Below are 22,245 nucleotides of genomic sequence, written 5' to 3'. Positions count from 1 at the left end.
TCTTCAGCAAAATCTTTAGGAGTGATTTAGCATCATTACCTCTTAAAGCACTGATTAGTAACACTGGATGTAACCATGTCATAGGCAGAAGGGTAGGGCAGAAGAGGTAGGACACAGTTCAGCAGCATGTCCTCATTTTGTCACCTCATACCTATGGAGTCAGAAGAGCTGCAAGATAAACACCTTGGTGCCGTCTAACTCCATCTCAACCCTTTGTTTGAAACTCAAACATTTTGTTTGAGGAGATACTTCCTACTCATCAGGTTAGAGGACTGGAGATGTTTTAATCTCTGCACAGTGTAGCTACATAGAATTGTAGAATGGTTTGTGTTGGAAAGGACCTTACGGTCATCTAGTTCCAACCCCACTGCCATGGGCAGGGATGTCTCACACTAGACCATGTCCCCCAAGGATCTGTCCAACCTGGCTTTGAACACTGCCAGAGATAGGGAAACTGACTTCAGTTAGAAACTAATAATGATTGGAAATTGTTGAAACACAGAAATATTTGTTATCTTTATGCTTGAAATGAATAACTAATTAAAATTGAATAAGCAAGGGAGAAAAACCCAAACCCTACATAGTCTTTTCGTTCATAGATATGAAATTCGAAGTAATGTATGCCAAGCCATATTTCAACAAAGTGCAAATAGGAAAGCTGAGCTACGCTGATTTTTGAATGTAAGATTTATAGCTGAAGTAACAGTCTAGATGAATGGGATAATAATACTGTGTTTAATACGTGTATGGCAATTTAAAACCTGTATAGCTCTGTTTCTATATGCAGTAAGGTTACACTTTCATAGTACATTATTTTTCTTTGCCCTGCTCTTGATTGCTAAGCTAGAGATACTCTCCTGAAATCTGTCTTGTTGCCCAGACACATGAAAATGTGATAACATTTTTAGCATCTCTGAAGGATTCAACAACTCAATGCAGGCTTCAGTGTTGGAATTGACCTAAGAGTAGAAAAAAATCCCTCCCTCAGACTCAATACCAACGTTAAAACCTAATCTTTTAAAAACTTTCCATCAGTTGTTTAACCTCCTGAATCAGTTTTCCAAACTCCTATCAGTGAGCTGATGACTTGCGTGTAGATTGAAGTGGATGTTAATGAAGACTTATGTTCAGTCTTCCTTTGAAAGCTTGATCCTGAATATTTATTTGCATAAGCATGCCAGAAGTAGACACATCTAACTAAATTTTTTTCTATGATGTTGGGCCAGAAACTTGAAAGATTTGAGGGAAATCAGGGGAGATGCTTGGGATATGAAATCAGAAATGTGCATTTAACTTTCTGATCAGTCTCCTGGTTGAGGGAATTTGGGACTCTTCCCTCATAAATAGTTGTAGTTAGAAACTGAGTTAGATTATTCTTTTTATTATTATTCGAGGAAGACTAATACATTCAACATCTTTGGGAAAGTTAATGCTTTTTTGTTTTGCTTTTGCTTGACCCTTGCACAGCTATACATACACATTTGAATTTAATTTTCTTCTTGGCTTGATATTCCCTCTTTGTGCTTTAAATTCAATATTTGCCTTCCCAGACATAAAGAAACAAGTCAATGTCCACCACAGTCATTAAAAATCCTTAATGCATTGGTAAAAGTTTTTCTGTTCTTACATATAGCAATTATGATGTTTTGCTATTAATTAAAATATGCAGGAGGCTGAATATACGATAGACAGGTTACTCAGGATTGAAAAAATGTGAAAAATAATTTTTCTATGACATTATTCAGTTGCACTATTTATGTGGCAATCTCAATTCAGGCCAACAAAGCTTGCACTATTTGAGATGTTTTGTTGGGGCAGTTTCTTAATGTTCTTAAATCTAGAGGCCTTGTTACCATAGGTACAATCTTGAAAGCATGTAAGTGGCCTAACACACATAATGCCACTGACAGCCACTGAAATATTTTATTCTGAATCTTATTATTCACATGTCAGGAGAAAAGAACAAAGTTAAGCTAATAAGGTGAAAATGATGAAAACATCTTTCACAGGTTGGCGTACTGTCAGTGTACAAGATTTGAGAACACTCTGTGTTCGAGGCTGCAGTGTGCATCCCACTGGGAAACAGTGATTTTTTTTATTTTTTTTTTTTGCTTTAGACTGTGTTCAGATGTACAGACTTCAAACCTAGTAATGATGCTGGACTGAATGTTGTCCAGATGGACCCAAAAACTGGGGGGAAATATTTTGCAGTCAGGGGAAATATACAATTGTACCTGTGGGAGTTTTTTTGGTTTTTTTTTAATGTCAGGAGTTTGGTGCAGTGCAGAGGTCTGGAGTGCTGGGAGGTAGCTGGGAGGAGATGCCAGCAACAGATCCACCCATTGACATGAGGGTTGTGACTCCCGTGGAGAATCAGTTTACCAGGTCTTCATTGTTCCACGAGAGTGTTGTTGATAAAATGAATGTGTCTCTTTCTGAGTCTATCCAGGCTGAGAAAAAATCTGCAGAGAAAGTCATAGATGATGCAAAGAGAAAGATCCTGTAGCAAGTTCAGACTCTAATTTTGCCCCCGAGAGCTGCGAAAGCCAAGGAGCTTGTAACCATTTCTGGCAATGAAGAAGATCTCCTGCAGAGCCTGTCTAGCCTTTTGCCCAGGCTTTTGTGTGGTTTAAGGACAGCTGTTCAAATGAGACCTTCTGATTGTTTCAAATCATCACCAGGTCCTCTACGAAGTCACGGTTGTGACTGGAGACATTGAAGGTGGTGGTACTGATGCCAGCATTTTCATGACCGTCTTTGGATCCAATGGGAATACTGAGGAGATGCCACTAGAGAAAAATGGAGACAGGTACAGTAAATTTTTGTTGGTTAGAAGTGGAGTGATAACAGATTCAGTGTCAAGTCAAGGAGCACTTGGGGTTTTGATGGTGCTCCCACTGAAACACAAAGATAAACTCCCATTGACTTTGTAGATTCAGAACTGGGCCCCTTGCAAATGAATGATCTTGTAACATAGTTAGCAGAGCAGGGGAAACCAGGTAGGCAGGGAAGCCATCCTTTGTCTTTTGTAGAAGTGTTGTTTAACCTGTTCCTCACTGGCTTTAGAGATAAGCATTGTGGTGAAAAAAAACATGAATTTTGAAGTTCTACATTGGCTCCAAGAGGAACTATGGTAATTGCATAAAGCCACAGTTGCAGTTTCTGCAATGTGGACATGCAGTGACATCTGCCGAGATGTGGCCTTGCAGTGCGGAGACATGGAAATGGGCTGTGAGCTGCCCAGAGCACTGCACTATGTGCTCTGATTTTAGTGAAATCAGAGATGACTAGTGAAATGAGATGAAATCTCATGTTTTCTTCAGCAGAAACAGCTAACAAACACTGTAACCATGGTCTGATGCCAGCACTTCTGTAAGCCAAAAAATGCCACTGCAACAAATCCGTTTCCTGATGCTTTCCTGTGCCTTCCTAGCGCTTCTCTTGGTACAGAAAGTTTTGGCATGCTCAAGAATGAACATTCTTTTAAAGACAGGCTTCATCAGGCTTGAATTTAATTAACTGGCTACTTCTGATCTTGTTCAACAAAGCAGCAGTGTCAGGAGGGCTGGAGTATTTGGCCACAGGGTTTGAGCTCAGCTTGCTGAGGTGATGTTGGACTCTTCACCAGCTCCCTGGCAATGCAGCTTCACATGTGGGCTGAGTAATTGAAGATAAGGCTTCCTGCACAGAGGTGTTTTCTCAGAGCATGTTTTACCTGCAGCTGTCATAGCAGAAAGCCATAGCTCTTGGCTTTGCTTCCCATCACAGAGAGACATCCAACACGTGGGACAATGAACCTGGGTTGCCAATGTGTCTGGCTGTTGGTGACATCCCCCTTTCAACATCTCAGGCAACCCCGAACTGGTCTGTTTTCCACTGTTTTAAGCCTAACATTCAATTCTAATAGGAGGGAAAATGGACCACAGCTGTTTGTACTTAAAAATAAAGCAGATTTCACATCAGGGTAGGTCAACCAAAAATCTATAAAAGGGGCTAAGGCATCTCTGTAAAGAGGGATTGCAGTTTTGATCCACCTTGTTAGGCAATTGATATCCCTAAGTTATGTGGCCTATCAAAACCTACTGTATTTGTCTATATGGGTGGGATGGATAATCTCTGACATAAGGATGTGAAAATGCAATAAAGGACAGCCATGCAGTTTGTGTGTTATTAATTGCCAGCGGATGTTCTGCAGAAGAAAATTCACTGGGGTGGTGTGAAGAAGGAGGATATGTAAAACATAGCTGTTAATATCTTAATATCCCAGGATGCTGTGCTATTCTTTGAGGATGCACTGGCACATCTCTGCTAACTGGAGATGCTCTATATCATACCTCCAGCTTTACATTAGCAGTCTGTGCAGAGGACATACATGTCCCAAGATACACATATTGCCTGTTTCCACACTGCTCCCACCAGCTTTCATCCAGCCGTTAACAGCACGGGCTTCCCTTGGAGACATTTAGCATGGAAATGTCTCCAGCCTTTGTGCCAGCAATAAAGGATGGGTGAGAGCCACTGCAACCAAATGGTAAAAGGCACTTTATCTTTACTGGGGCTATTCAGTGCAAATTCACTCACAGCAACTTAGTGCATTACGAAGAACTGCCTGTCTAACCTGCCGCAGATTTAAGGCAATTTTAGCTACATTACTGTTATTGCCAAGACCTCTGGGCAATAGACATATTTCTAAGTGCAGGCATGGGTAGAAAAGCTTAATGAAATCCCTCAGATAAATGCTTCAGTGTCCTGGAAAAGGAATAGCAGCAGTCAGCTTGTCTGATACTTCCTCCTTTCTCAAATTTTTCAGGCTTATGTTCATGTTTATATAAATTAGGGATAGAAAAGAGCTCTTGGGTCACCCAGTTTGTCACTTTAGCAATTTCTTCCATTTAGTACAATGACTTCTGGGAAGTAGCAGGTGAGTATCAGCCTTTCCTACTGCAAACAGGCCATTTACTGAAGATAAATAATGGTTTATTTTGCTAACTGACAGCTTAGTTTAGAGCTGCTTATCCTGAAAGAGATCAGAGTAAGAGAATTCTAGGAAGCTTTGTAGGTAATAGTGATTGTAATGAAAACTGATCATAAGAGCATGGGACAATTCAGGCTGGAAGGGTCACACCTTTTTCTTAAACAGATGTCAAATCAACCCAGTCCAGGTACAAAAGCACATTCTCACACTGAGACAGGCTGTCTTGGTATCCCCTACCACAGAAGGATAAATAGAGAGGGGAGTTTTTCAAAGAGCAAACATATAACCCTTGATAACTGGAAATGGACCGGGACCAAAATACATCATCCAAGTGCCACTGAGAATGCAGGGAAAGCAATGCCTGCATGAAAACTGAGAGGCTGGAGTCAATCCCTATTGCTAACATCTGCAGCTATGCAGGCTTAGATAATGGTATGAGGATAATCACATTCATGCTGTGGGGTGTAATGTGAGCAGAGGTTGGTAAATAAATGTTTTTCTCCTCAATATCCTGGCACTGTGTGGCTACAGGAGACTGAGTGAATTGCCAGGAATGACATATCATTATTGTGGATTGTCTATACGACGGTAATGCCCACAGTTTGCAGAGCTCTCTTCAAACCTCTTAGCAAACTCAGGTAACATACAAGGAGAAGTTTGCTTGAAGGAGGAACCTCAGCCGCAGAGTGGCCATAGTGCAGCTTGGTAGACCCCCAGGATTTTGCTGCCCTCCTCTTAGCAAGGGTTCTATTTTCATCTCCAAGCCCATAGCAGGTCTACCAAAGTGATTTTGGGGTAAAACCTAGAAGACACTTGCTCTGAACAGAGAATATTGAGCCTGAGGCAGCACTTTCACTGGAGCAAGGCTTTCTTGCTAGTAACATTGATGCTAAGAGGGAGGTAAAGTGGCTGCAATCCTAGCCATTGTAATATCTTCTTCAGGAAACATGTTTTCCCCCCTTTCTACTTTCTGCTGATTGCTATGGATGAGCAATTCCTACACATCCTTGTGCCTATACACAGCAGCCAAGCACAGGGTAAGATCTTTCATGCAATGTACACAAACCCACCCTGGTTCTTAATGAAGATGGAGCTAGTTTGCAAATCCAGATTCCCCAAATTCATGAGGGAAGTGCAGGACAGTTGGTTTTGGCTCCTTTCTAGCACAGTTTGCTGAGCTTACTAAACTTAGGCGCTGAGCTCTGACTTGCAATGTGGTTACTGTATTTAGCTGAGCTGCAGCAACTGTCTGTCTCCACAGCAAATCCGAAGTTATGTATGTGCTGCATCTTAGCAAAAGAAGATTAAGTAAAGTTGCTTTGCCTTCTAGTTGGGATGGGCTAAGGACATGGGCAGACGCCAGGAGGAAGGCGATGTGCAGAAACCTGACTGTGAGTCTCTATTTTTCTGGGTACAAATGGAGTGATAATGTCTACAACAGGCTGCATGGAACCACTCTAGGTGCCTTGTATGGGCTTGATTTTCCAAGGGAGGAGGAATCCTTATCAAATCTGCATTGAGGCAGTCTTGCCAAATACACAGTAGCTGATGATTGCAGGACAGGAAAGCTTAAGTGCAATAAAGTGCACTCATAAACTTTTAATTTGAGGCTGTTGGCAAAGTGTGAATTGCAGCATGGACAGAGGATCGAGACGTGATGATGCTGTAAAGTGGCAGGAAACTTCCTTGGTCTTTCAATCCCCCCAGGTTTGAGCGAGGCCAAGAAGACAGTTTCATTATGGAGATTGCTGACATCGCACCCCTCAGGAAGATGAGGATTCGGACGGATGGAAAAGGGACTCGCCCACACTGGTACCTGGAAAGGGTAATGCACTTCACATCACACTTCGCTTTGCAACTTGCTTGTGTAGAAGCCTTTCAGCCCTTGAGAAAGAGGAGAAAGGCAGTGAGTGATTCACTTTAATTCATTCCCAGCATTTGGTTTCTTATGGGTTTTTCCTGCACTAGTTGAGTCAAAAAAGAAGAGAGCAAGGATGTGAAGCTTTGCCACAGTCTCTGCTGTTCGATCTCACACTCCCTCCCTGCAGAAGAGCCTTGACTTGTCACCGGGGCACCCGCAATATTGTATGGTCCCTGGGATGTACCCTTAGCTCTTGCAGTCCCCTGCCATGCTCTGCCCTCGTGAGAGAGTGGATGTCCGTCTGCCAGGCAGGGACAGCTAGCATGGGCCTGGGATGGATGGGACATTTCCAAGAAATCCATCCTTTGAGGTGAATCATCCAACCTCTCCCCTTCCCTTCTCCCTCTAGCACAAAGGCAGATTTCTTTCTTTTCTTGTTTATACAAGTAAGTTGTCATTTTCTGCCTTTGTTTTGAGAAGAGCCTTCAAAATGGCTCCCACCACTTCTGTTGACTTATTTTTCTCTAGTGTCCTATCTTGCACAAAAGCACAGTGCTTGCTTTTATCTTCTTTGCCAAACCACCAGCTCCTTGTAAATATCACTTGTATTTGAGGATGTCTTGACTTTTTATGAGAATAGGTTAAGACTCAATAGCTTAACCCATGTTCAGAAAGACTAGTGCACTTTTTTTTTTTTTTTTTATTGGGTTCTTTGTCCTTTTTTGACTAGTCTGAAGCTGTTCTTCTTTTTCTCATAAATAATGTGTTTCTAAAAGGTAGCCACAAGTTTCCAGCGAAGTGAGGAACTGCTTTTCACCTCCATTAGCATGGACTAAAAAGCATTCTTGTCATGTAATACATTTTTCACATGAACATTTCCACTTCAAAGTTTTTTATCATGAAAAAATTGAGAGAGGAAAGCTGACTTTTGTACAGCTTTCCAAAGCGTAAGACCTGCAGCATATATCTTCTGAATAGATGCCACAGACACAGTTTTTCTCTCTGTGCCTCAGGAAAAACCCAGTCTGTTCTCTAATTTGATTCAGTCATCTTGGTCAAATTCCCTTTATCAGTCCCCAAAACTTTCCCATGATTTTTATAAATCATATTTCTAGAAAATGAAATCAAATAAAGCTTACTCATCCAGAGACATTCCAGATCTTGGAGTCATGAATTAGCAGTACCTCAAAAGCAAGGGATGGCAGCATCTTTAGTGGCAGGTAGTATCTTCCCACTGCCAGCTCTGTCCAGTCTTCCAACAGCTGAGCCTGATGCATTGCTCCACCCAAAGCAAGGTTTTCCCAAGGAAGTGGGCAAGAAAGAGTTCTCATTTGGTCTTGTCAGATGGGCTTTTAACTCTCTTATAGCTCTATAGAAGAGATGGGCAGGTCAAGCACGAGGATTTTAGGAGGTTTTGAAAATTATACCCATGGTTTCTATTTTTCTTCAGGAAACAGAGCATGGAACATCTTCTAACCCCAGTGATACATAGACAACTTTATTCATTAATTTTCTTTCCCACCTTACCTACAAAGGTTAATGTAGCATTTATATTCCTAGGCAGAGAGAGAAGACAGAAGTGCTCTGGAAGAAAGGAGGAAGGATTTGTGTTCTCCGATTTGTATTCCATCCTTGAAAACTTATGTAGCCTGGTGTGACATGAAAACTGATCTGAGCCCATTTCCATTTCTGTCAAAAGTGCATATTAAAACTGCATAATGAATACTTGTGGGGGTAGTGCTAAACTCTCAGACAGATGGTTCACAGTTAGTGCTAACTAGCACAGTGAAATGAGAAGCTAGATTAAGCCATCAACCCCATAATTAACCATTTGTTGCTCCATTTATCTACAGGATATTCTCAGTTTTCTTATCCTGTTAAAATAACAATAAATGATCTATTTAATTGTCTTTGGTTTTTTTGTAAACTGTTGCTGGCCATAATTTATACTGCTTTTAGTTTACCAGAAATAGAAATGCATAAATACAAATTAAAATGCATGAATAAATGATATTGTACACAGCCAAAAGATTCAATTTACAAGCAGGGAAGTCATCATAGCTTTTTTTCTGTCTACATAAAATACACTGAAATTTCATTCAGAATCTCCTCAAAGTAATGAACGTAGTGCCAAAGATTCAAAATGCACCAGAAGTGACAATAAGATTTAAACGCTGATACCTAATCTCTAGAGGGAACAAAACTTGATTAGTGATGTGTTGGGCCAGAGTGAATTTTGCTATGCACAGACATGACGAAAACTCTCCAAAGCCAAGCAACACATTCTGATCTCACCACTGATGGGAGAGACAGAGTTTGAGTATTTTCTTCTGGCCTAATGATGAATCGCATGTTCTCCCGCATCAAGCTACTGTGACACTGGTCTTTGTTCTGAAAAATCAGAGAGTAGAATCACAGAGTTATAGAACCACAGACTGATTTGGGTTGGAAGGAACCTTAAAGCTCATCCAGTTCCAACCCCCTTCCATGTGCAGGAACACCTTCCACTAGAGCAGGTTGCTCCAACTAACATCCAACCTGGACTTGAACACTGCCAGGGATGGGGTAGCCACAGCTTCTCTGGGTAACCTGTGCCAGCATCTCACCACCCTCTTAGTAAAAAAACATTGTGACTTCTGATGATGAAACTTATCTAAATGAATGCTATGGAAACCTCTTCCTGGGATAGCCAGTTCCTCAGTTCACATGATGATTCTACCTGCTGCCCAGTGTCTTAGATACACTGTTGAAAAGCCAGCAGTAAGAAGGCGTGAAAGCTGTCTGAGTGAAATAACAGGAATTGTGAGACTGTTTAGTTCTGCAGGGTTGCTTCTCTTGGAATTTTAATGTTACTTCGTGCTGTCAAAGCCAGGCAGATAAGAAGCTGCCTTAATGAAACACTAATTGCATTGCATTCAAACATCACAAATAATCCTGAATGTTGGACTTGGTCTTTATTCAGTTCTTTTTACTTTATAATAAAGGAGATCAAGAGAATTTGAGACAATTCATTATATAGCTGAAGCTTACTGTTATTATCTGCAACAGAGGAAAGTCTTTTTGTTTTACAGTCAGAAGATCTTCTTTCTAAGCAAAGACTAATGACATGCAACAGAACCATAAAAACCTGTGGGTGAGTCTTTAAAGACAAATTCCAGGACCTATGTATTTTGGGGTTAATGGGGTTGTGCTCCCCTGCAGCTGGCAGAAAGCTGGGTAGAGGTAAATCAGATCAGATCAGATCAGATACGTCAAACCTTTCAGTTACAGTATACAACACACAATTAATTTCAAGTTGCTGTTTTAAAGTTCTTGTCAGCTATGACATTTGATCAGCTACAAAGCAAATTAACAAGGTTTTATTCATACACACAGTTCCCGCTTTCTTTTCATTGTTTATAGGTGTTCTACAGCACAGTTAAAATGCATAATTAGTGATAGAGTTTAAAAGCATGCAGGATGTCCACAGCAAGTTCCAGGTATCCTAAAAAATAGTTTAGCTGCCATGGAAAGTAGACATCTCATTTCCAAATGGTGGCTAATTTTCCTGAGGGGAACAGACAGCAAATTAAAAGTTTCAGCTCCTCTCCCTGAGATGTCTTACTTGACCATCACGATCAAAATGAAAATCCTCCATCATCCTCTATGTGTATAAGACTCACAAACAGATCCTTGTAGGATGACATTAATTTTGTGCAAGTTTAGTAATTGAAAATGTTACATTCATCTTTAATTATAGAATCATAGACTGGTTTGAATTGGAAGGGACCTTAAATCTCATCCAGTTCCAAACCCTGCCATGGGCAGGGACACCTTCCACTAGAGCAGCTTGCTCCAAGCCCCTGTGTCCAACCTGGCCTTGAACACTGCCAGGGATGGGGCAGCCACAGCTTCTCTGGACAACCTATGCCAGCGCCTCAGCACCCTCACAGAGAAGAGCTTCTGCCTAAGAGCTCATCTCAATCTCCCCTCTGGCAGGTTAAAGCCATTCCACCTTGTCCTGTCCCTACAGACCCCTGTTCAAAGCCCCTCTCCAAGTTTCCTGCAGCCCCTTTAGGCACTGGAGCTGCTCTAAGGTCTTCCCTTCAGGAGCCTTCTCTTGCCCAGGTCTCTCAGCCTGGCTCCAGAGCAGAGCTGCTCCAGCCCTCGCAGCATCCCTGTGTCCTCCTCTGGACTCTGAAAAGTCCCCTTCTTCTACCAGTTTCCAGAACTCTACCAGAGTTGTTTAACCTCTTGTGCCAGTTTATTTAGGTCTCTGTATTCAGCAGAGAGATTTGTAAGGGGGAGAGATGCCTTGAATGGCTGTTTACCTGCCCCCACCTTGGGTGGGATATGCTGTGTTGCTTCCTGTGTGATACCCATCTCCAAGCACAGACCTTTGGGAGGGCTTGGTCTGGATGCACAGTGTTTAGGCAGTTCATTCTAGGTAAGGTAGGCAACATACCCACGCTGTGACTGAGCAATCAGACTGCACAGGCTTCCTGCTACCTTCACATCCCTTGCTGTGATCTCCCTTGAGCAAATGATGCTCGTAAAAATGAATCTCTTTCCCCTGTCTGCTCCGCCCTGGAGCAGCATCCCAGAACGAGATAGCAGAGGCTGCTCTCTGCCTGTGCTAATTGCGTACAAGAAGCTCCATACAGATGAAATAACTCATCCTGCTGAGGGGCTGGGAATGGAAAGAGAAGGCATTTTATTCCAGCAGTTTTAGTAGCCAGACAGCATCTGGAGCACTGGGCATGGGCTGGTTATTTGTCTGTGAATGCACTCCAGCTGGCGACTCTAATCTGGCTCTACCCCCCACTGCATCCCTGACATTTCCCTGTAAGCTTTGCTCAGGACATTCTGCTGCTAACAGTGCCACTGTTAATCCTGAGCAGGGCAGAGGTAGAGCTGGCTGAACCTTTCCCAACACTGAGTTTATGCACCAAGAGGTAAAAAAGGCTTTTTTATTCAAACTGACCTTATTCTTTATTGAAATTTGCAAATTTTAGCCAAAGAAAAGTTCCTAGGTTGGACTACTTAGAGGATGTAGACATCGTTCACACATTCAAGGGGTAATGCACTCAAACTTAAACAGGGGAAGTTTGGGATAGATATAAGGAAGAAGTTCTTCCCTGTGAGGGTGCTGAGGTGCTAGTGCAGGTTCCCCAGAGAAGCTGTGTCTGCCCCATTCCTGGCAGTGTTCAAGGCCAGGTTGGACGGGGCCTAGAGCAACCTAGTCTAGTGGAATGTGTCCCTGTCCATGGCAGGGGGGTGGAACTAGATGATCTTAAGGCCCTTTTCAACCCTAACTATTCTATGATTCGATGAACCTTGATGGAGGAGGCTTCCTTCTGGTCTGTGCCCCAGCAGACAAGGCACCAGCTGGGGTGGTGGAGACCTGATTTCTGCTTGGCTGAAAGCAAAGGTTCTTTTCAGCATCTCTTGACTCATAGAACAGTTTTTGACCACAAACGTATAGTACCTCTGTCTGTGAATAAGCAGCTCTTTTAAAAAGTGGAACAGCTTGAACCATCCAAAATATACTGTACCTCTGGGAGCAGATCTCCATTTAGCACCAGGCAGAGAGAAAACCCCAGATGAGTGTTCTACCCATGAACTGTACAATGCACAAAGAGCACAGCTACAGCTTCAGCTTCTGTGTAGCTACTGCCTTCTTTAAAATATCTTTTTTATGATCTGGAGTAATGTTCTTCCTTTGAACTGCTAAAGGTTCCTGCGAAGCTTAGTTGAGGTCAGCGGAAGGCCATGGACTGGGACACATGCAGTTTGAGGACAGAATCTGAGCACTTTTTATCTCAAGATAAGTTTTATGAGTTTTTTCGGCTGATATACAAGAGTGCAGCAGGAGGTCACTAAGATAGTCAAAGGGCTGAAGCATATGGCATACTAGGAAAGGCTGAGGTAAATGGAGTTTTTGAGTCTAGAGAAGAAAGACTGAGGAGGAATCTAATTGCAATCTTCTGCTACTTAAAGGGGGGTTACAGAGACCAACAATCTGGTCTCTTCTCAGAGGTGAACAGTGAAAAGGCATGAAGCAATGGACACAAGCTACAACGAGGAAAATCCTGACTGGATATAAGGAAGAAAGCCTTCCCAATGAAAGTGGTCCAGTCCTGAGATAGGAACCCAGAGGGAATCTCAACCCTTGAAAATTTTTAAAACCCATCTGGACACAGCCTTGCAGTTAGTTGTGCTTGGAGCAGGAGATGGGACAAGACATCTCCAGGTATCCCTTTGACATCTTCCAGAGGCAGAGTTTGGACAAGGGCCTGTAGGAACAGGACAAGGGGAATGGCTTTAACCTGCCAGAGGGGAGATTGAGATGAGCTCTTAGGTAGAAGTTCTTTCCTGTGAGAGTGCTGAGGCTCTGGCACAGGTTGTCCAGAGAAGCTGTGGCTGCCCCATCCCTGGCAGTGTTCAAGGCCAGGTTGGATGGGACTTGGAGTAACCTGCTCTAGTTGTCCTTGCCCATAACAGGGGGTTGGAACAGGATGAGCTTTAGGATGCCTTCCAACTCAAACAGTTCTGTGATTCTATGACATGATTCCATGATTTATTTCTCCCTAATATCATGTCACACTTCTCTGACTTGTCTGGGCTCATATCTCTATGGCTTTTGCAGAGATATGCCCTGCAAGACACTGCTGATGCTTTGCTGCTCCCAGGTGTGGTCTCTGTTTCTGTTTGATGGTAACACAGATGGTAGTTTTCATCCCTGTCTCCTCCCTTACCTTCAACTCCCCCAGTTTAGCAAGAATTTACTACCAGTAAGGTAAGTGTAATGTCTTTCTCCCAGTGGACTGATGCTCCACTGAACAGAACCCATAAAGGTGAGATGTTTATTAAGCATTTGTTGGAGTACCTCACTGACTTGTTCTAAGTAGATTCCTATTCTGTTCTTATCATCACAGCATCTGAGCTCCTTCCCTTGACACATTAGACAGCGTGACTAATATCTGTTGCATACTGTTTGTTCTGTCACCTTTCCCCAGGGAGAAGAGTGTGTGAAGCATTAACTTTTGCTGCCCTAATTTTATCCTGTGCATTGCTTTAATTCGTCTGGGGTTGGTTTGCATATCTCTACAACAATTGCCCTGTGTTTGCACAGAGAAGGCAGGTGAAAGCAAGATACTGTGTGCCTAAGGAGAGAAAATGTGGTTTTCAATAACTCTCGTGTTACTTCTTTGGAGTAAATTCCATACTGATATGCCAGAGAAGAAAATTTTTTCATATGCTTAGCCCCATGCATGGACATGGAAAGGTCCAATATTATGAAAAGGACAAGTCATGAGAGCAAATATTGTCCACAGGAAAGAGTTCTTTTCTTCCCAGAAAAGCTCAGTACAGGTTCTGAAGCTATGACCAAGCTCTGCCTATGACCAACCACACTGTATACTTTATAAATTTGATCTTTGTCCTTATTCAAATGGTAGCTACAGTTTAGCTGGAGTTTTCTGACCTCATTTTGACTCTTTGCAGATCATCTTGAAGAACCTGACTAACCAAGAAGTGGCCACCTTTACCTATGGTGAATGGCTGTCAAAGCTGAAAAATGACAAGGGGAGTCTTGTGTGTGAGATGCCTGCTGTCATAAATGACGAGCAGATGATGGAGGACACAACATACACTCTTCAGGTTAAAACCAGTGACATTGGAGGTATGTTTATGGTGCATATTTTATGACTTCTCTAGCAAGAAGTTTAATTTTTAGCAATGGAAAAAAAAATCCCCTGCTTGCAAATTGGAATTATATTTAAAAAAAGCGTAATTTAGCGTAGTATGCTGGAACACTGCCATTTTGGCTGGCTGTTCATCATGACAGTGTTACTCTGTAGAATTAAGCTCTGGGCATAAAATATTTAGACACAAGGCCTAGATTTGGCTTCTCAGTGCTTCCTCTGAAGATGCCTTAAAGCAGCTATTGCTGGATCATGTTGCAATAGTCAGGAGCCCCCTTTTTCTTTTTGGTCAGGTCATCCATATAGGATAGAAAGAAAAGGCTGTGGTCAAAGCTGGTGGGCCCCAGGTTTTCAGTCAGTACTGTCTGCATTGCCCAAAGAACAGAGTAATAATTCACCCTGCTTTCCAAAGTGTTTCAAGACCATTTATCTCAGACTGAGAAATACCATCCCTACACACACACCAGATAGAAGAGGTGGAACAGAGCATAAAGAAAGCCTCAGGGCTCCAAGAACCAAGAAATGGGATTTCTATGTCATTCCTTGGGATCAATGCCTCTTTTCATGAGAAATTCTGTCAGGGCTGCTGAATGAAAGCTGTAGCCACGTGCAAGCTCCCTTGTGCCAAAATGGTGCAAGCTAGACATTATCTTGCTGATACCTTATTTGAAAGGCTGCCCTCAAAAGGGATTCTGCCACACCAGTGCACATAATCACCTCTTGATCTCCACCTCTTTCTTTTTATTTTTATATCTATATATAGGGTTGGGTTTTTTTTTTTTTTCTTTTTTTCTGGATTTACCAGTAATTTATGCAGCTTGTGAGGTTTGAGCTGAGAATGTAAAAATCCCCTGGCAGAATGTCTTCATGCCTCCTCACCACTTTTTATCTGTCTGCTCTGCCTGCCGCTTGTCTGGAAAACATGTAGTGAAATACATAAAAAAAAAAATACAAAGGAGAGAGGAAGATTTGTTTATATATCTGGCAATCCATCTAGTGTAATGGTAGATCTTTCTGTGACCTTTTTGTGAAATCCAGCCTTAACTCACAAAGGCAATGGAAATAGAAATGAGAGGAAAATAGAAGATAACAGGAACAGCAGACAGATCTGTCCTTCCCGTTGAATGAAGGTTGATGGGTATTAATGGTGAAACATTTTGCTTCATTACAAGCAGCAACAACCAGTAGGAAAAAGCAGTTTTGAGAGAGTCTGTTTATGATTAGATCATGCAGAGCACTGACGTAATGCTGAACTTTACACAGCTTATAGGAAGAGGACACAAGTCATGAACCATCTCTCCTCTTTGATCATTATTTAGTCCATGCTCCTGGTTAGACCAATTCAGGAAGAAAAGCGTTTTATCCTTGACTGCTGGTTTGAACATGTCTCCTGACACACTGACATTGTCTCAGGACAGCAGTGCTCCACAGTGAATAGAATCCGACATGTTTATTTCTAGGTTTAAAGTGTGTTTCTGCAATAGCTTTCAACTTCTCAGTGCACCAGAGGCACTGAGACAAAGAAGAAAGTGGAAAAAAAGAAGAAAATTAATCTCAAATATTTGTCACCCTCCAAAAAAATCCTACTTTTGTTCTTAGTATCTTCTAGTCTAGACTGTGTGGTGAATTCATCCAGGAGAGAAATCTTTATGAGTGGTCTGGATCATCCTCTGGAGGGTCTCTGTCAGTGTCTCTTCATCAGATTCAGACAGAACCAGCACAATAAAGTTAGGCTAGATGGCTAAAGTCTGGGAAAATGAATCCCACAAAAAAATGTCCTGCAGCAAACTAGAAAACATCAGCCATTTCCTCCACATCATACACACATATTCAACAACAGTCTCATTCTACTTTTTCCTCAAAGAAATCTTTGAGTCACAGTTTGGCTTTCCAGAAGCCTTTCAGCTTGGGTGATGATGTAACATACCTATTTCACCAAGGGAAAGCTCCTCTCCTGCAGTGGTCAAACCTCCTCTCTTTCAAAGGTCAAATCCAGAGGCCCCAGAAGTAGCTCAGATGGCAGCTCTGAGTACACATAGATATGGGGAGAAGAGGTTGTTACAGCAGACACAACTGTGGTTAAAACCAAGATCTTAATCTATTTTTGATCTTACAAGAGATGTAAAGCATAATCTTATTTTCTTCAAGGTATGACCCACAGACACAGCTGCAATAGAGCCAGACCTCCTGATACCTCTTTCCATGGCACAAAACTGTCCTTGCTGTTTAATTCTGATTTACACAAACTTCCTGTATTCTATATGCAGACATGTGCACTGTAATGCAACTACACGGAGGAAGAATAAACACCACTTTCTCATTTTCCAAGCACTAATGAAGCAGAAGAGTTTTATCTTTGCTGTTTTAAGGTTAATTAGTATGTTGACAGCTCAGCTACACCCTACAAATTACATAAAATTGGACAGTTGGTGTCAGTTCTTAGTGCCTTATCCAAGCCAAAAGTCAAAAGAAGGATATTCTTTGGCCTCAGAAGGCTGAATCAGGCCCAGAGTTTGTTTAAAAATTATGCACCTCCTCAGTAAGAATAATGAAATCATAGGTCTTTTGTTGAAAGGGGCCCCTGGAGGTTGTTCTTTTGTCCGTTTTCCTCCTCAAAGGACCATTGCCAGGACTAAGTCAGGTCAGCTCTGACTGGAACCATAGGCATCTCCAGGGATGGTGATGCCACCGCCTCCCCAGGCACCTGATCCAAAGCTGAACCATTCTCATTACAAACATTTTATTCCTGGTGCACAATCTCAACTTCTGCAGCAACTTGTGGCTGTGGCTTCTTGGGGTATGGTTTGACATCCCCACAGTACGTGACCCTGTCACCATGATCACTATACTTCCATGTGGTCAAAGGGCCCTTTTCACCTCCCCCAGCTCATCTCTCTTGGCTTATCCTCATGGTCATGTGCCCCAGCTCCTGTCCATCTTGACAACCATCTGCTGAGCCCTCCCTAGTGTCTTGACATGACACAGAAATTTAAATTGGTGGCATGGCCTAAATATGGGCTTCTCAGGACTGAGCAAAGGAGGTTTCATTCCCTTCAGCTCTTCCTGATGTAGCCAAATATGCAGTTTGCACTAACCACTGAGAACTTGTGTTAGCTCAGATTTAACCTCTGTATGAGCATTCCTGCTATAACCTTTGGGTCATCATCACCTCCCCAGCACATACACATGTGATATTTATTCCATCCCAGATGCGGAACTTTATATTTCACCTTGACGAACTTCCTGGGATTTCTGCTTGCCCAGTCCTCAAGTTTCTCAAGGTCCATCTAGTTTGGAATTCTGCCATTCAGCATGTCAGTCACTCCCCCAGACTGAAAATCTTCCGAGGATGTACTCTGTCATTGGTTAGGGTGTCGATGACAAATTTCAGTGCTGCAGACACCAGTATTGACCCATGAGCTATTGCACTCATTGCTGTTTAAGGCTTGTGCAGCCATAGTGCCTTCATCTCTTCTTTGCCAAGTTTGTAGCAGTTTCTAAATGCTCCTGACAGGTTCTTGGAATTTACAACAACAGCAGAAAAAAATCAGACATCCAGATAGGTGAAATGTACATCGATTCAGAAATATCTGTTCTTTTCATTCCCGTCTCCTGCTAATTGCTTGTGAAGTAAAAGTCACAGCATGAGGCCTTCATAAGCTTCTTCCTGCAGGGATGGTCTTGCTAAGAAACAGTTGGTTCTGTGCTTTTTGAGACCTTGCATTAATTGTGAGGCTGCTCCTTGTAAGGAAATGGACTTTGGTTTGCTTTGTTCCCCACCTCAGCAAGATTTAGGGTCATAAAAGGTACTAGCAAATGGACTGCATGAATCCCTAATGCTTTCTCTTCCTTCTTAAGTCCCTCCTAGGGAACTGCTGAAAATTAGCACCAATTTAACATAAACAGTTTTTTTCACATGGGCACCACATGTTGCTTTGCCTTTTCTCTGTATGACTCTTTTTCTTCTCTATTTTATTTTCCTTTTAGTATTTTTTTTTCAGTCCTGCCATAGGAAGAGTTGTGATTTCTTCCCGGTTTCTGTATTCAAATAATTACCCTGAAGAAGTAGTAGCTTTCTCAAGAAGTTGTAAGTGCCCTCAGCTTTGTCTCTGCATTGTGTTGTGAATGGAGCTGTGGGAAACACAGCCCATGTAGGCCAAAGTGGATTTACAATACTCTTGCATAAGGAACGGCTAGGCAGGCGGCTAGTTTTCAAAGCTGGGCTGCCTAACCAGCAGCAGCAGAAGCTGACTTTATAAGAGATATTTGAGCTTCATGGTCTTATGTTTATTTTCCCAGAATTTAAGGGCTTTGGTTCTGAGACAGCAATGAATGTCTTCCCATGTGGAATAAAATTTCTTTTTATTAATCTGCTTTTTTAATTATGGCATCAAAATATGTCATCAAAAAATAAAAAGCAATAATTTTGGTCAAATTATCAATAGTGCCAGGAAAAGTGTTGTAGCACTTTAAGCTAAAATATTTGTAAAGTTACTGCAGGTGATGGATTGGCCTTAAACTTTCCAAAAGTCAGAAAATGCACGGCAGGTGGTTGAAACTAAATGATCTGTAAGGTACTTCCTGACCTAAACCATTCTATGACTCTACGATTCTACGGAAATAGACAGCATAGCTGTTCTTTGTGGCAAAATATGGACAATAATGGGCATACAACAGTCAATTTCAGGTAATAAAGATCATCTTAGAAATTGCTCTTTTTCTAACATACACATAATAAAAAGTAAGAGTTGGTGGAGGAAGCTAGTGAATGAGAAACAGTTTTTTTTCCATTAAATGCAGCATGGGCAATATTTTGAGAAACCAGAATGTAGGAGGAAGACCTATGGAGGTAGAAAACTGGTCCACAAGATGCTGTAGTGGTTTGGCTGATGATCTGCACTTTGCTTTCAAAGCCCTGTGTTGTGCAACACAGGGAGATCAATACTACACTAGACCCAAGCTGAAGTGTCCTGGGTGCCACAGAACAGCTTGGAGGAGGCTGCGGGACCACAGTGTGAAAAAGGGATTGTGACCCAGTTGGAAGGACAGCATGTACTAACACTTTGAAGACAGAAACATTAAAATATGTTCTTTAATGCTTCCATAGATTGCTGGGTTAGTCACTTTGCTTCCCAAGCCACCTTGGAAAAATGAACACTGACATCCCCTGCAAAGCGATGAAATACATAGTGCTCCATCAGGAGCAGATACTCCTCCTTCCTATTACTACTGCTAACCATCATGGTCACCATACCTTGAACACAAGGGGGAAGCATTCCAGCTGTATTTGAGGGATGGGCTGGAAGGGCTGGCTTGTTAGCTATCATGGGGTGTACTCCGTGCTGGATCCTGCACAAATTCAGTGAAATTCATTGACTGTGCCCAGACAAACCTGATCAGCACTGCAGCCTCTTCCAGCCTGCTTTTGCTGCCTCTATTTCCATCATCTGAGGTCTGGGTGTCAGGTCTATATGTCAGGCTAGCTGCTGAACATGTGCCTTGCTCTCTTCTTCCAGGAGCAGGTACCGATGCCAACGTGTCCTTGATCCTGTTTGGGGAGAACGGAGACAGCGGGACCCTGCCTCTGAAGGAGTCCAACAAGTCTAACAAGTTTGAAAGGAACCAGCTGGACGAATTCAGCTTCTCGGACATGCTGAGCCTGGGAGATCTCTGCAAAGTGCGGATCTGGCATGACAACAAAGGTCAGGGCAGTGACTTGTGGGGCAGGAGAGGTCAGGACAACGTTTTAAATCAAAGCACCTCCTCTGTGGACATGGGGCAGGCTGAGGGCACTCTGATGCAGGCTGGGTAATCTCAAAGATCTTACCTGGATCCTGTGTCTTAGCTTGCCTGCCTAGACACACCCTGTTATAGAGGAGACCTTCTCCCTTCATGCTGATGTGGTCTAATGTGGTCTGATGTGGTCTGATGTAGTCTAATGTGGTCTGATATGTCTGCTCTAATGGGTCAACAGCTTCAGTCTGAGCTTATAGCCACTGCAGCAGTACAGATGACAGCTTGTCCAAAGCAAAGCCATTTGCTGGCTCTTCTAGTGCAATACCTTTTTTCACAGGTTGGTATGGCACTTCTTTAGCAATTTAGTACTATTAGCATGACACCAACACATGGGGCATTGCAGCCTGGCATAACATAGTGAGCTTTAGAAGTTAGAAATAAAGATCTGAGTCTGGTTTTATCAAAATCACTGTATCAGCTGATGAGCTTGCATTGCCCTGCCGAGAGAGATTCTGACATTTCCTTGCTGCTGAACACCCTGATGGGTTTCACAAACAGCAGCACTTGATAACACTGTCATAGTCGTTGGTGTTGCAGCATCTTGCAACAAATGCATCATTCACTTGCTGTGATGACATCTCATCCCATCTTCATCTAAAAGAGATTAACAGTGACTTGCTTGCTAGTGTCAGGCCCTTGCTGCAGCCCAGAAGTGAAGCTTTATAGCTCTCACAGACCCACTTGGTTCAGTGTTAACAAGGCAATTTTGGCAGTAGTATTTATCAAAGTCCTGGGAGGAATGGCAACAGGCCTAGCCAGTTGTTGTCTGGTTGTACTGAGACAGCTGGTTTATGGCTGGGAAGGGGTTATATGTCAGCATGAATAGATCCTGGCCATCATCTTCTTGACCTCTGCAATCGTGGCAGATGGTGGAAGGCTGCATCTCATGCAACATTAATGGAAGATACCACCTCTGGGTCAGACTTCCCCACTGGAAGTTTGCCTCCTTGTTTTTATTCAAAACAGTAAAAAGTAAAAAGAAAGAAAATCTTATTGTAGCCTCTGTCTATTGTGAAATACGGGAAAAAAGCCCATCCGCCTAACATGACTGTTTATTCCCAGCCGCTGCAAACTTTGATTCCATTTATCACTCTCACAATGCAGGACAATTTAGTTGCTTAACCTCTGTAGTATCATGTTATACAGCCAGTGATGAATGCAGTCAGAGTGCTGCTTTTACCTGATTTTAGTCTTCAAATCACTTCTCTGAATCTTCAGTTTAGATGCACACATAGAAAGGGCTATAAAAGTACTAGAGTTTTAGCTCAGCAAACAGGCATCTCTGTAGTTATAATGGTAGTTCAGATGCCCCGAGAGCAAGAAGAAATAAATATGGACTAGCACATTCATTTCCAAATGCATCACTAGCTAAATGTATACAAAAAGAACACTTTCCTCAAGTCACATCGTGGCTCCCCAGTGGTGGGTCATGCAAACAAGATGAAATGCACCCACCACATCAGAGGTGATATTTAGGGCTCAGGCATGTGAACAGTCTGGGGTGTAGGGAGATGAGAACTATGTCAGATGAGGATCTGTTGAGCCCAGCAGCTGTTTCTAATAGCAGCATCGCTGTGTGCCCAAGAAAGAGGAGGAACTGCAAGAGTGTATAATTCTTCCCCAGTGCTCTGCATCTTACTATGTGTAGCTCCAGGCGTGTCATGAACTGGTTATCCTTTTTGACCATTAAGAAACTTTCAGTGTATTTTCTCATTCAAGTGCTTGTCCAGACTCTCCAGGAGACATTTGGCACCCACAGCAACCTGTGGCAATGAGTTCCATGGGTCTGTTCTCTGCTGAGTGACAAGCAAATCCTGTTAATCTGGGCTGGTTTGCTGTCTTTTTCTTCTTCCACAAGTGATTACGGTTCAACTTCTCTGTGCCACTGATGATGAAGTTGAGGCAGGTTGGAAGGTTAACACATTGCA

The 22,245-nt window shown here is 42.5% G+C and overlaps 1 protein-coding gene and 1 long non-coding RNA gene across 3 annotated transcripts in view; one reads left to right on the top strand and one right to left on the bottom strand.

Moving 5' to 3' along the window:
* The window catches only part of LOXHD1 (lipoxygenase homology PLAT domains 1), a 97,761-nt gene that overhangs the window by 57,241 nt on the left and 18,275 nt on the right, over window positions 1-22,245 (top strand). For both annotated transcript variants that reach the window (XM_065663633.1, XM_065663634.1), the window contains 4 exons: window positions 2,682-2,809; window positions 6,683-6,800; window positions 14,322-14,499; window positions 20,038-20,223. In XM_065663633.1, the coding sequence (XP_065519705.1) occupies window positions 2,682-2,809; window positions 6,683-6,800; window positions 14,322-14,499; window positions 20,038-20,223 (610 nt within the window). The remainder of the gene's footprint in view (window positions 1-2,681; window positions 2,810-6,682; window positions 6,801-14,321; window positions 14,500-20,037; window positions 20,224-22,245) is intronic.
* Window positions 1,588-16,514, bottom strand: LOC136005816 (uncharacterized). The gene is made up of 4 exons (XR_010608933.1): window positions 16,449-16,514; window positions 8,021-8,205; window positions 6,792-6,859; window positions 1,588-2,789 (listed from the first exon to the last, which is right to left on the bottom strand). It is a non-coding gene; the product is annotated as an uncharacterized LOC136005816 (long non-coding RNA).

The sequence above is a fragment of the Lathamus discolor genome, chromosome Z (assembly GCF_037157495.1).
Source record: "Lathamus discolor isolate bLatDis1 chromosome Z, bLatDis1.hap1, whole genome shotgun sequence".
NCBI classification, from domain to species: domain Eukaryota; kingdom Metazoa; phylum Chordata; class Aves; order Psittaciformes; family Psittacidae; genus Lathamus; species Lathamus discolor.
Note: the sequence above shows the minus strand (reverse complement) of the source record. Positions and strands in the feature narration are given on the sequence as shown.